Source organism: Erpetoichthys calabaricus, chromosome 3 (genome assembly GCF_900747795.2).
Source record: "Erpetoichthys calabaricus chromosome 3, fErpCal1.3, whole genome shotgun sequence".
In the NCBI taxonomy this organism is placed as follows: domain Eukaryota; kingdom Metazoa; phylum Chordata; class Cladistia; order Polypteriformes; family Polypteridae; genus Erpetoichthys; species Erpetoichthys calabaricus.
Window position 1 is genome coordinate 128,902,266 of NC_041396.2, and position 11,963 is coordinate 128,914,228.

General features: G+C 37.6%; 1 protein-coding gene across 2 annotated transcripts in view; it reads right to left on the bottom strand.

The window, feature by feature from the left end:
- The window catches only part of eprs1 (glutamyl-prolyl-tRNA synthetase 1), a 208,488-nt gene extending 196,971 nt beyond the window's left edge, over positions 1-11,517 (bottom strand). For both annotated transcript variants that reach the window (XM_028797360.2, XM_051925007.1), the window contains exons 1-3: positions 11,389-11,517; positions 5,987-6,071; positions 5,525-5,624 (exon numbers count right to left, since the gene is read on the bottom strand). In XM_028797360.2, the coding sequence (XP_028653193.2) occupies positions 5,525-5,624; positions 5,987-6,071; positions 11,389-11,431 (228 nt within the window). In that variant the 5' untranslated portion in view covers positions 11,432-11,517. The remainder of the gene's footprint in view (positions 1-5,524; positions 5,625-5,986; positions 6,072-11,388) is intronic.
- Positions 11,518-11,963: the final 446 nt, after the last annotated feature.

Genomic DNA, 11,963 nt, shown 5'->3' on the forward strand with positions numbered 1-11,963 from the left:
TCAAGTGGTAAGTAGTAGCATGCACAAAAATCAGGAACTTTACGAGTTCAAAAAATATAAACCACATTCTTCGGTAGTTTTTAAACAAAAACAAAGCTTAACTACATGAACAAAAAACAAAAACAAAACCTGGAAAACCTAAAACAGTTTATATATTAAACATGGAATATAGTTGTAGAGTAGAATAGCTGTTAAATGCAATCCAAAATTAACTCAATGCAATGTTCTATGAAACAGAATTGCTTCTGTCAGATCCTCTTTCATAAAATCTCTTAAATCTGACTTGATTATTTTTAGAGCTGAAAATAGTCGTTCAACACTGACTTGGGTGGGTGGCATTGCTGTCACAGTTCTGGCCACATCACTAATAATCTCTGGACCAACAAGGATGGCTTCTTCTACAGTCAGTTTCGATGATCACATTTTTAAAATTCTTTTAATTCTTTAAAAAAAAAAACTCCTGATGGAATCTGTTTATTTGGACATTTACTGGTCATTTATCTTTCATGCATAGGCAATGTTGCTTTGCTTTTAAAACTTCCATTTTGTCCAAGTAGGAATCAAAGTCTAATTCTTCTTTTGAAGAGGATGATCCTGAGTTACCAGTGGTTATAGCTTCATCCAGTGATGTTTCAGGTAGTAGTAATCCCTTCATGCAAACTGCTACATCACAGAGTACCTTTTTTCCCCATTGGCAATCTGGTCACTGCTCAACAAAATTCGGCTCATTGGATCAACATAAACAGCAGCTAACAAGATTTGATTATCCAGTAACAGACTCTCTTTTCTTCATTGAGGATACAATGCCATCAGCTATTAACCCTCCACTTTTGTTCAGGCAATATATCAAGCTCTTCCATCTCAAGAAAAATTTACCGGGTGTTAAATCTTCATATTGCAACCTCTTGGTGACAGTAAAGGAGTAAGAAAGTAGACTTCTAGTTCTTTTACTTGTGCCCACTGGCTTTCAGTTAATAAAAATTTTCATTGTCCAATTCTTCAAGAAAGTATTTTAGTTCAAGCAAAAGCAAACTGTGCAGCACATGCATACAGCACTATTCTCATTCCCTACCACCTTCGCCGTCACTTCCCCTTAAGTGCCAGTGTAGCTGCAAAAATATAAGGTGTCATCAGGCACGGGTAAGACGCTTGTCAAAAGAATTCACAGAGTCCAAGAGTTCATTTTAAAGGTTTTTTAGTGAAAGTTAAAAGCGAATAATCCAAACAAGAATAAAAAAAAAAAAAAAATAGTTACACACGTAGAATAAAAGGCAAAAAAAAAAAAAAAAAAAAAAAAAAAAAAAAAGGGAAAAATGAATCTTCTATAAACTTAGCTTTTCTTGAAAGACTTTAGTATTTTTATACTTAAAGGTTCTTAATTTCTTCTTTCCTACTTAAAGTTTCTTAATTTGTTCTTTTCTACTTAAAGGCTCGTAAGCCGGTTGGCACATAGCCAAGTGCCCAGGCACGATAACGTGCGGTCACGGTTAAAAACCGTATGCCTCTACACCTTATACAAGGCAAGGCTGACACTAACTAACTGAAGAATAATGTTTACTCCAAGCTATTAGAAATGGCATTAACATACCAAAACGATTCTATTCACGGGGGTTATAGAAACCTTCCATAGTTTATGCATTGTCATCTAATAAACATTCATGAATCTTATAGAACAAGGAAAATGGCTCTTACAGCCAGTTTAACTGAAAATTAAAAAAATAAACGTGCCTAAGTAATTGCAACACAAACACTGACTTAAACAGTTTTAATACGAAAAGATGCTGATGAAAGAAGTGAAGAAGCAAGCCATTAGGGTGGAGTAAAGAAGAGCTGCTCAGGAAGCAGCAAGCGCACCAACCACTGAGCAAACAAATGCTAAAACGTACAAAGAAAGAGTATGAAAACTATGAATGTTCAAGTCAAGTGTATTCACTGCACGTTATTGTGCAGTGCGCCATTACTGGTACTAATATAACTCAAATTTATTAAAAAATAATCTTGGATGGCAAAAAAAAAAATCGAATGTAAAAAGTTGGTTTTACCTTGCATTTATTTCATCATTGTGTTACTTAAGGTGTGCTGTGCAATACTGTGGAATTTTTCAGATCTGATTTTGAACATAACACTTAGGATCAGCCACTACATGTTTCTAAAATGTTAACCTATAATGTTATTAGATCATTACTTAATCACTCTGCATTCCACGAGTTAAGCAATTCCCTTTATTCATCTAACAACTAAGCTAATTATAACCTACTAGTCAACCCGCGGCGTAGCATACGCCGCATAATTATGTATTGATGGGTGAACACTTCCTGAAAGACACAGTTGTCCAAATGGGGTGGGTTTGAGGATATGACTATAATTGAATGAAAAGATGGAACTCTGGAGAGAGCAACATACAATTGTCCGTGACTGAAAACTGGGTTTGGCAGATACAGGCATATCGTTTTGAAAGTGTGTCCCTGTGCCTTATTAATTGTCATTGCAAAGGCCAATCTAACAGGAAATTGTGTGTGTGTAAACGTAAAAGGCAAATTTGAATCTGATGGGGTCAGGGATTCTCTCTCTCTCTCGCGCCTGTGTGTGTGTGTGTGTGTGTGTGTGTCTCTCTCTCTCTGTCGCGCGCCTGTGTGTGTGCGTCTGTCTCTCTCGCACACGTGCCGGTGTGCCTTAAGTGAATGAAAAGATGGAACTCTGGAGAGAGCAACATACAATTCTCCGTGACTGAAATCTGGTTTTGGCAGATACAGGCATATCTTTTTGAAAGTTTGGCCCTGTGCCTTATTAATTGTCATTGCAAAGGCCAATCTAACAGGAAATTGTCTGCATGTAAAAGGCAAATTTGAATCTGATGGGGTCAGGGAAATCTGGGGAATATGGACAGTTTGTGAGGTAGGAGCTGCGATTGTTTTACACTTCAGTACATTGCGGTGAATGCTGAGAACAGTCAGTCTAGCGTCTTTACAGACTTCTTGCTGGCATGAGGTTTCTGAGAAGCATGACGACTGAACAAATTTTAAGTTTGACTTTATGCGGAGGCATGCCAGTGGGAGTAATGGCTGCCCGGCAGGTCATGGGAATAGCGCCGCCGGATCGCCAGTCGGCATCGTTTATGGTCGGAACTACGACGGTATGTGATCATCTTCGAACCTCCGACTTTCTTTCTTGATTAATGAAAACATTCCTGGCAAATGCTTTCGCTCTCACATGAATTGTTGGCTCTGTAGTGCATGTGCCACGGTCGGCTGCTTGGTGAATTGTTGGTGGGCGGGGTTCGGTCTTGCGTGTGTCTTGCTTGCCATGGACTTAGTGAATTATATATATATATATATATGCTTATATCCTTTAAAAGTTCGTTTGGTACATGTTAACTTTGCAACTGTCTAGTAAACAATGAAACTCATTTTACAGATTGCTTTGAATAATACTGTCTGGTAAATAAAATACTACAATGCAAAAGAATACATGTGCACTAGTGCGGACAGTCAGAGATTGTACAGTGCAACTTCTAATGTGGTCAACAAAAAGGCACAGAAACAGAATTTCCTGCAGCAAGGCAGAAATGTTCTTGTTCATTAAAAAAAACCTACCACTTTATCATTGTATGCTTTTATGATTTTCTAAAATTTCATTCTTTCAGTTATGGTTAGATTAATTTCATTGGAAAAAAAAATGAGATCATTATGCAGCATTTAAGACTATGGCCTGTAAAACCAAGGATCAGAAAGCCAGCTAAACTTGGTTAAGCAGAAGCCATTTACATGCATTTTAATGATCATAAATGATCTGCAGAAGTTATTGTTATGTTACTTTTTCTATCATTTTACTTTTCTCAATTTTCATTGTGTCAATTCCAGAAATTTGTTCCAGCAAAAATAAGAGAGAGAAGTGTTAAAGCAACAGCCTGGAAAATCATTTCCCAAAACACAAACAGGTACCAAGGAAATTTGGCAGATATATTTTCAATGACTAAACTTCATATGCAAAAGTAAACTATTATACAAATACATTTTACAGTTCTCTGTAATTTTTCAGTTACAGGAGAGAAAATGTCAGAGAAAAAATTGAATGAGCACATGGCAAGAAATATCAGGTAATCCATGATGATATTCTTTATAAGCCCTATATTAAAATCCCCACAATTTGTATTTACTCAGGAGTGATTCCCATGTCTATGATAAATTAAATTAAAGTCTTGCAATGTAATTTGAAATAAGCCAATATAAAAGTTTACTTCAGTGATAGCTGGGCAATTCCTTGAATCATATAGCTCTATTTTAAAGCTGCTGTTTTCTCTTTTTGCCATGGTATCAAATAGGTATAAAGTATTATGAAATTTAACTGGTATTTGAATCGAATACAAAAACTCTGGTATCATGACATTCATTCAAGGATCCCAAAATTAACACCAAATTAAATTTAGAGTAGTTTACGGACAAAAAGATACATGTCCTGCAATTGCCTGATCTCAACCCCAATGAAAATCCGTGGCACTATTGAAGACCACGCTGCACAAACATCACCTGATTAACCTAAACAACCTGACCCAAATCTACCCAAAAAAAAAAAAAAATCACAAAATACAACAGTGTACAAACATCTATATTAAACAATAAAAAAAAAATCTCACTACTTCCTGCCGACACAGTCAATAAGATGACACATACTGTAATTTACTTCACACTACAAAGCACGAATGTGTTTTTTTTTTGTTTTTTTTTTTTAAACATAATTAACAACGATGTACCATCTAACATAAGAATTCATAAATACAGCCAAGGAAACTTGATGCTGTACTTATCTATTTTTACATTTTATGCCAATTTATTACTAAAGTAAACATGGAGAGAGCTAGAAGATACAAACGCTCTTCATTACCAACATACACTAGTTAATAAAAACCTTTACCAAAAACTAAAATGACAGCCAAATAGAAGACTCCTATCAACATTTCCTTTCAAAATGTGATGTGGTGTGCAGAGAGTACAGCCAACATATTTCAAAACACAGCTACTACTTGAAAGCAAGTGGAAGGATTACTAATTAATGACACATACATACATAAAGGAGATGTTTGATCAATTGAAACACTCTAGTGAGAGGACCCTCTTACCAGACAAACACATAGGTGGCACCTTTCAAAATGCAACATAAGGCAATCACAAACATTTCAAAAGCCATAAAGTTAATTTTTCTATTTCATATTTAAAATTCTATATAGACATCATCTGTTGATTATAAAATTTATCAATAATGTAAACACATCCCTAACTAAAAAGGGCTGGATGTTTACCTTCCACTCATGAGTAAATCCATGACATCATTCAAGAGTGTTCTTCTTAGGTGCTCTGAGAAATACAAGCTTTCACCACAACAATGTGCGACTGTCTCTACAAAATGATGCTGTGCTTCTCAGTTGTGAATGATTCATTGAACAAACAGCTATTTGCTAAAAAAATTTGACTTTAAAGGCAGAAAAAGAATGAAATTGGACAAAAGAACATAACCAAATGTTGCTTACCTCAGCTTGCTCCAACAAGTTGGTGCCATACAAGACATGGCTAGGAGACAATCGAGCCAAATATCGTACAATTGAGTTCACATCATTAAAAGACACACTGCTGTAAATAAATAAAATGTATATAAGTACTTACATCAGGAAATGCAGATTGCTATAATCAAATATGCTAAGAATCTTGGAGAAGAAGCTGAGCTAGAATAGGGCAAAAATGTTAGCATCCACTTACTCACACCTGTGTATAAACAGTATGGTTTTAGTTGAGAAAATTACAAATTCCCTGTGGTTTTGCTGCTTCATAATAACAAAACAACATTATATTACAATATCAACTGCAAATACAGCTTAAAGTATTCCAGCAAAACAAAACCTGAAATAACCTGAGAAAGTTCTAAATAGGAAGGACTGTTCAAAATAAGGATTCTGCTGTGGGAGTGGTGAAACATTGGTTGGTTTCATACTTACTCTGCAACTTTCAAACTGGTTTCTTTTCCTTGGTCTATTGCCACATTCACAGTTGACTTAACATGCTCTGCAGTCAGTAGGGCACCTTAAAACAAAAAACACAGCTACATAAAAAACATGCCATGCTGCAAATCAATTGCCGAGCACTTCAGTATAAGTGCAACTGTGACAGAATTATGTGGACGATTTCACTTTGTATATGTCTGGTCAAGCTTACAATATAGACACTATATCTCCACTCACAAAACAAAACAGCAAAACAATTGCATTTAAGTTAATGGAGCATACAAGTCTTTACTTTTCAAAAAGCTTTAAAAAAAGCAAGAGAGGGACTAAAGAATTATCCTATACTGGGATACACAATTACAAAACATGAATAGAAGATAATTCTGACTATTTTAAACATACAACTACAACTGACCAGTTGTAATAACATACAAGATCACAATAAAACTAGGTGTCACAGTGGTACAGTGTTAGTGCTGCTGCCTCCTAACAAGGAGACAGAGGTTCAAGTTCTGGGTGTTGCCTTTGTGGAGTTTGCAGGTTTCTGCCAGATGGACCAGCTTCATACTCACAGATGACATACCCCACTTGAACCTGGGACATTCATAGATGTAAACCAAGATGGACTGGGCAATGAGGTCACACATAAAGGAAATGTGCAAAGTATTTAGTGCTTTTATTAAAATTCAAAGTGTTCAAAGAAAAGTGCAGTCTTTCAAATAAATAAATAAATAATAAAAACAGTTTTATGTGGAGGTTACAATCCAATAAATAAATAATCCCAAAAATAAGTTAAAACACCAAGGTTAAAACGCAAGTTTAATCTTGTCCATAAAAGCCATCATGAGCCATTCATTCAAACAGATGTCTGCAGATGTTGCTCAAAGAGGATAGTCGCTCCTGCTCCTTGGGTGCTCGGCAGGAGCGACCCTGCCCGAAGTGTGACATTCACTCGCTCCACCTAAAGCCGCATTCCGACTGCTTGTCTCTATTCTGCTGCACAAGCTCAGCCCTGATCCTGCCTCTCTGGTTTTTCCTTTTTAAATTCCAATCTCTTAACACCCTTTCTTACGTTTTTCGTTCTCACTCTGTCTATCCTGCTTTGGCTCTTTTGCACACAAGCAAGCGTAAGCATTTTAATTTAGATCCCAGGGCACTAATGAGGAAAATGACTGAGCTGCAGGCGTATGCATGTGCATTCATGTCCAACCTATCTCCTCATCTCAATATCCCATGACTGCTCGGATACACCATGCACACATACAACAGCCCCCTGAGCCCAGCATACTGTTTCTACTTTAAAAACTAGCATACTGATGCGGACCCATAAACACACTTTTCCACAGTTCCCCTACAGTTCAAAGATATGCAGATCATGGAAACTGGAGATGGTAAATTAGCCTCCGATATAAGTGTTTCTGTTTATTTTCAACCTGCGATGGGTCTTGCATCTTGAACTTATAGGGATAAACGTAACAAGTCAGTCCTTGAAACCAGTCTATTTATTCTGAAATGGACAGAGCACACCAGCTCTACTCAGTTAGTCAACCTTGGGCCAGATTTTGCCTTCCAGAAGATTTTTTTTAAACACCCTTTCATTGGTTCTTGCCAAAGGGGAAATTAATTAGTGCGAAGCTGTGTGTTTGCTGATAAACTAAAGCTTATTGGTGATCTTCTTTTGGCTGCTCCCGTTAGGGGTTGCCACAGCAGATCATCGTCTTCCATATCTTTCTGTCCTCTGCATCTTGTTCTGTTACACCCATCACCTGCATGTCCTTTCTCACCACATCCATAACCCTTCGCTTAGGCCTTCCTCTTTTCCTCTTCCCTGGCAGCTCTATCCTTAGCATCCTTCTCCCAATATACCCAGCATCTCTCCTCTGCACATGTCCAAACCAACACAATCGTGCCTCTCTGACTGTCTCCCAACCGTCCAACTTGAGCTGACCCTCTAATGTACTCATTTCTAATCCTATCCATCCTCGTCACACCCAGTGCGAATCTCAGCATCTTTAACTCTGCTACCTCCAGCTCCGTCTCCTGCTTTCTGGTCAGTGCCACCTTCTCTAACCTATATAACATAGCTGGTCTCACTGCTGTCCTGTAGACCTTCCCTTTCACTCTTGCTGATACCCGTCTGTCACAAATTACTCCTGACACTCTAGATTATTGGTGATGAAGGAACATTACATTTCGGCAGTATTTAAACATTTTTACTTCGGGATGGGTCATTCAACCCATGTCAACTCAACTGATTTTCCTGAAATCTCACACACATCAGTCTCAAAAAATTCTGAAAAAAAATACCAGGTGTACTCATGTTATCCAGGAGACACCCTATAAGTTTATTTTAATGCAAGATCAATACTTTACAAGATAGAGCCAATTTTGTAAGAGAAGAGGGGTGTCAAATTTGACACTGTTATTTTCTCAGTAATTTCACAAGACCATATCTCGAGTACTAAACCACTTAGAAGGCTCAAATTTTGCATACTGGCACTGTTATATGTATAGTACACAACAAATTTTAAATTTTTCTTCCAGATGACACCACTTGGTAATAGCAGACCTTCAAAAATGGAATAACAAATATGTTGCTTCTTTGGCTTTTCATACTTCTAAATGATACAGCCTGCTGAACTTTTCTCCATGTTTAGATACCTACACAGGGCTTTTCAAAAGGTTATAAACAAACAAAGTGAATCAGTGTTTGAACAGCAGACCTCTCAAATGTGAAAAAATCATTTTGGGTCTAATTTTCAGACCAGCTTAATGCAGTGAGGGAATCTTCAGACATTTTTCAATAATTTTTGCTGCAGGGTCCCTTCTTTATAAAAAAAAAAAAAAACAAAAAACAAAAAAAAGCCAAGTATTACTTTTCATATGCAAAACTTTCATTTGTATTTTCCATTCTATACATATTAAATTCACCATTTGTCAGTAATGATAATCATCAAGTTCTTCATCACTAACTTGGATATAGGATTAATGCAAAAAAATAAATCACCAAAGGCACATTAAGTACAACACATGAACAACAGCTGCTTGATTTATCATAAAGTACAACGCTAGTTATAATGAAATGTTAAAATTTTGGTACTGCAATCGAAGCGAAGTGTAGGACATCTTTGTCATTAAGATCATGATGGCATTGCCTTCCACTGACCGTTGTAGGTGCACTAAGCAGTGCAATGACACACCATAATAGTACCCAACAAATATCATCTCTAGGTGGCCAAAGGAAAGACTGTGCAGGACAATTTGGATGCATGAAACATAAGGATGTCTGATTCCACTGCACTCTTGTCACGAATCACACCAATCCAACATTTTTCATTATACATGCACCCAACAGAGCCTCTAAAAGGAAACTGGTCTAATGTGACAGACGCATCTGATCCATCAGGAGTGTGACTGTGATAGGGCAAGACCTCAGTTGCTGCTTCAGTGGTGAATATTCAGACAGTCAATTGACCGTCTTCACTAGACACTCCGCTAACTTTGACTTTGCCATTTTCTGTAAGGATGGAACAGTGGTATTCTCAAGTACCAGGTACTCTTCTGGCCATGGAGAGTCACAATTCAGGGCTCGCAAAATCGCTAGCCCGACGTCCCGGGGCTTTTGTGTCTTCCAGTCGGGCTACCAAAATCTATCTCAGCCCTGCCAGTCGGGCTATCATAGGAAGGAAAAATATATGTCAATGCTTTTGCATTCTTTCGCAAATGTAGCTGGGTAATTATGTCATTTTCGGGCATCGATGAGCCACTGTCAATATGTGAAATATTGAAATCGCGTTTAAATTCGCGCTTGTTTTTTACTGTCACTTTCACTTTGCGATCGCGCGAACTGTGTATAGAGAGCGGCAGTACTGATTGGTCAGTGACGGATTAATTGCGCATCAATTCCTCTGACATCGTCTTATCACTCATTAGCTTACTATTCAAACGTGACAAGTGAAATCTCCCGCAGCAAGCTTAAACATGTGATACAGGTTGATTGCGCAGAGAATTGTAAAAAATCGCTGACCGTTATGTGTGTGCGTGTGTAAAAATAGATGGATTTACACAGGTATTTTAGTTCTGCTGAGCCAAATAAGACAGGTCAGGGTGAAAAAGGGACAGCCAAAGAAAAGCCTACCACAAAGCAGAAAAGTTATGACAAATCAGACTATGAGGCAAAAAGAAAGTGCAGCTTTTTGGTTTCATGGACAAAAGAAATTCTGTGGCTGGAATATGACAAGCTAAATAACATAATGTTCTGCCGGGTGTGTCGTGAGTTTCCCTCGATTTCTGACTCGACAAGTGCCTTTGTTACTGGGACCAGCAATTTTAGGAAAGACCCCATCAGAATCCATTTATGCGTGTTTATACAGTAGTGTGAACACAGAGATGAACAGTTTACAGATGTGTGATATAATGAACAGGGTGAATTGTTTGTGTTTATTAGTGAAATATATGTAAGAAAGTGATAAATACTGACAGTGTATGTACAAAATTATTTTGAAACCCAAACCTAATTTTGCAATTTCCACTTATTTTAATTCCTTTGCAGTTACAACAGTTACTAAAAATAGAGGGAAAAAACATGACTCTTTGACTAATATCATTTACATACTCTGGCCTCTACTCAGATCTAACTGAAAAGCCCTGGAGAGAACCAAAACTCTTTCACTTTTAGATCTCTGACCAACAGGTGATGCTCCTGTAGTAAGTTCACTCCTATCTTGAGTCTGATGCTGCTGGGCTCTCTGAAAATTAATGGAAGTCGCATTTGTAGCAAGCACTTCCAAATGGGCTTTGATATTGAACAATCTGACTGAAATACAGTAAATGTATGCAATAGGCTTATAAGGTCTGACTGTAATAAAAAAGTGAAAGGGAAAAAGTGAACCATGGCTTAAAGGTAAAATCAAAATTGTATACCATTAGGTTGGCTTTACAGTTCTATCATCACAGCTAGTGGGTGACCGTTTACGATTCAAATTTGAATGTTTGTCCTAAAAACATCTTTAAATGTTAATTCGCTTTTTAATTTCTTTTAACTTAACCACCTTAAATGTATCTAAAATTGTTCTTTACGTGGTCAGCCTTTTACTAAAGAAAAGTCAAATCCAATAAATACCACATAAAATAGCAAGAAAGTAAACTCCAAAATAGCAAGAAAGTAAACTCCATAATACAGTTTCCCAATGACTGTGTCATGCTTGTCTCCTTTTACAAAACGCATCTCTCCTGCCACTCTAACATTTCTGTGCTCTTGCATCAGCCACGCACCCAAATTACCCAACCCCCATCTCTTCTTACACTTGGCCCTTTACTTTATACTGACAAGTAACGCCAAACGGGTAAAATAATGCATTAGAACAACTCGGTACCCATCTCCATCCCTCACTCACCAAGCGGAGGGCTAGCAGAATTCACCGTCAGGGTCAGCGTCATGGCTCTATGTATGCAGCAAACTGTCCAGCTCCCAGTCTCTCACTCTTCACCAGGCAACAATGTGCTCACTTCGCCACGCAGCTTCCGGTCTGTCCCATATCCCCGGAAATTATGCTCTGAAAACAAGAGTTCCGTAAATTCTACTTTGTACCACATCCACATGCTCCTTCCAAGTTTTTAAATGGTGCCTGGCTACTTTAACTTGTATATAATACAGATCAGAACATATTTTCTGTTTCTTGTTGAGGATTTGTGAATGGATACGCTGTCACCCACTTCTACTGCCGAAAGAATGTTTAATTTTTCTTTACGTAAAGTTTTTTTGTTAGATAAGACCATTCCGTGTACAGTACTGTAATTTTTCCATGCTCTAACTACTGCTCTTTCTTGGATGAACGAGACAATTGCGTTGGAGCAACTGCCCCTGCTCGATTTTCTCATTCATCACAGATATAAATTGAGTAGACACGTGCTGCAATGTGAAATATTCCACCTTCTATTTCAAATGAGGTTTCCCCGGAGTGAAGTGAAT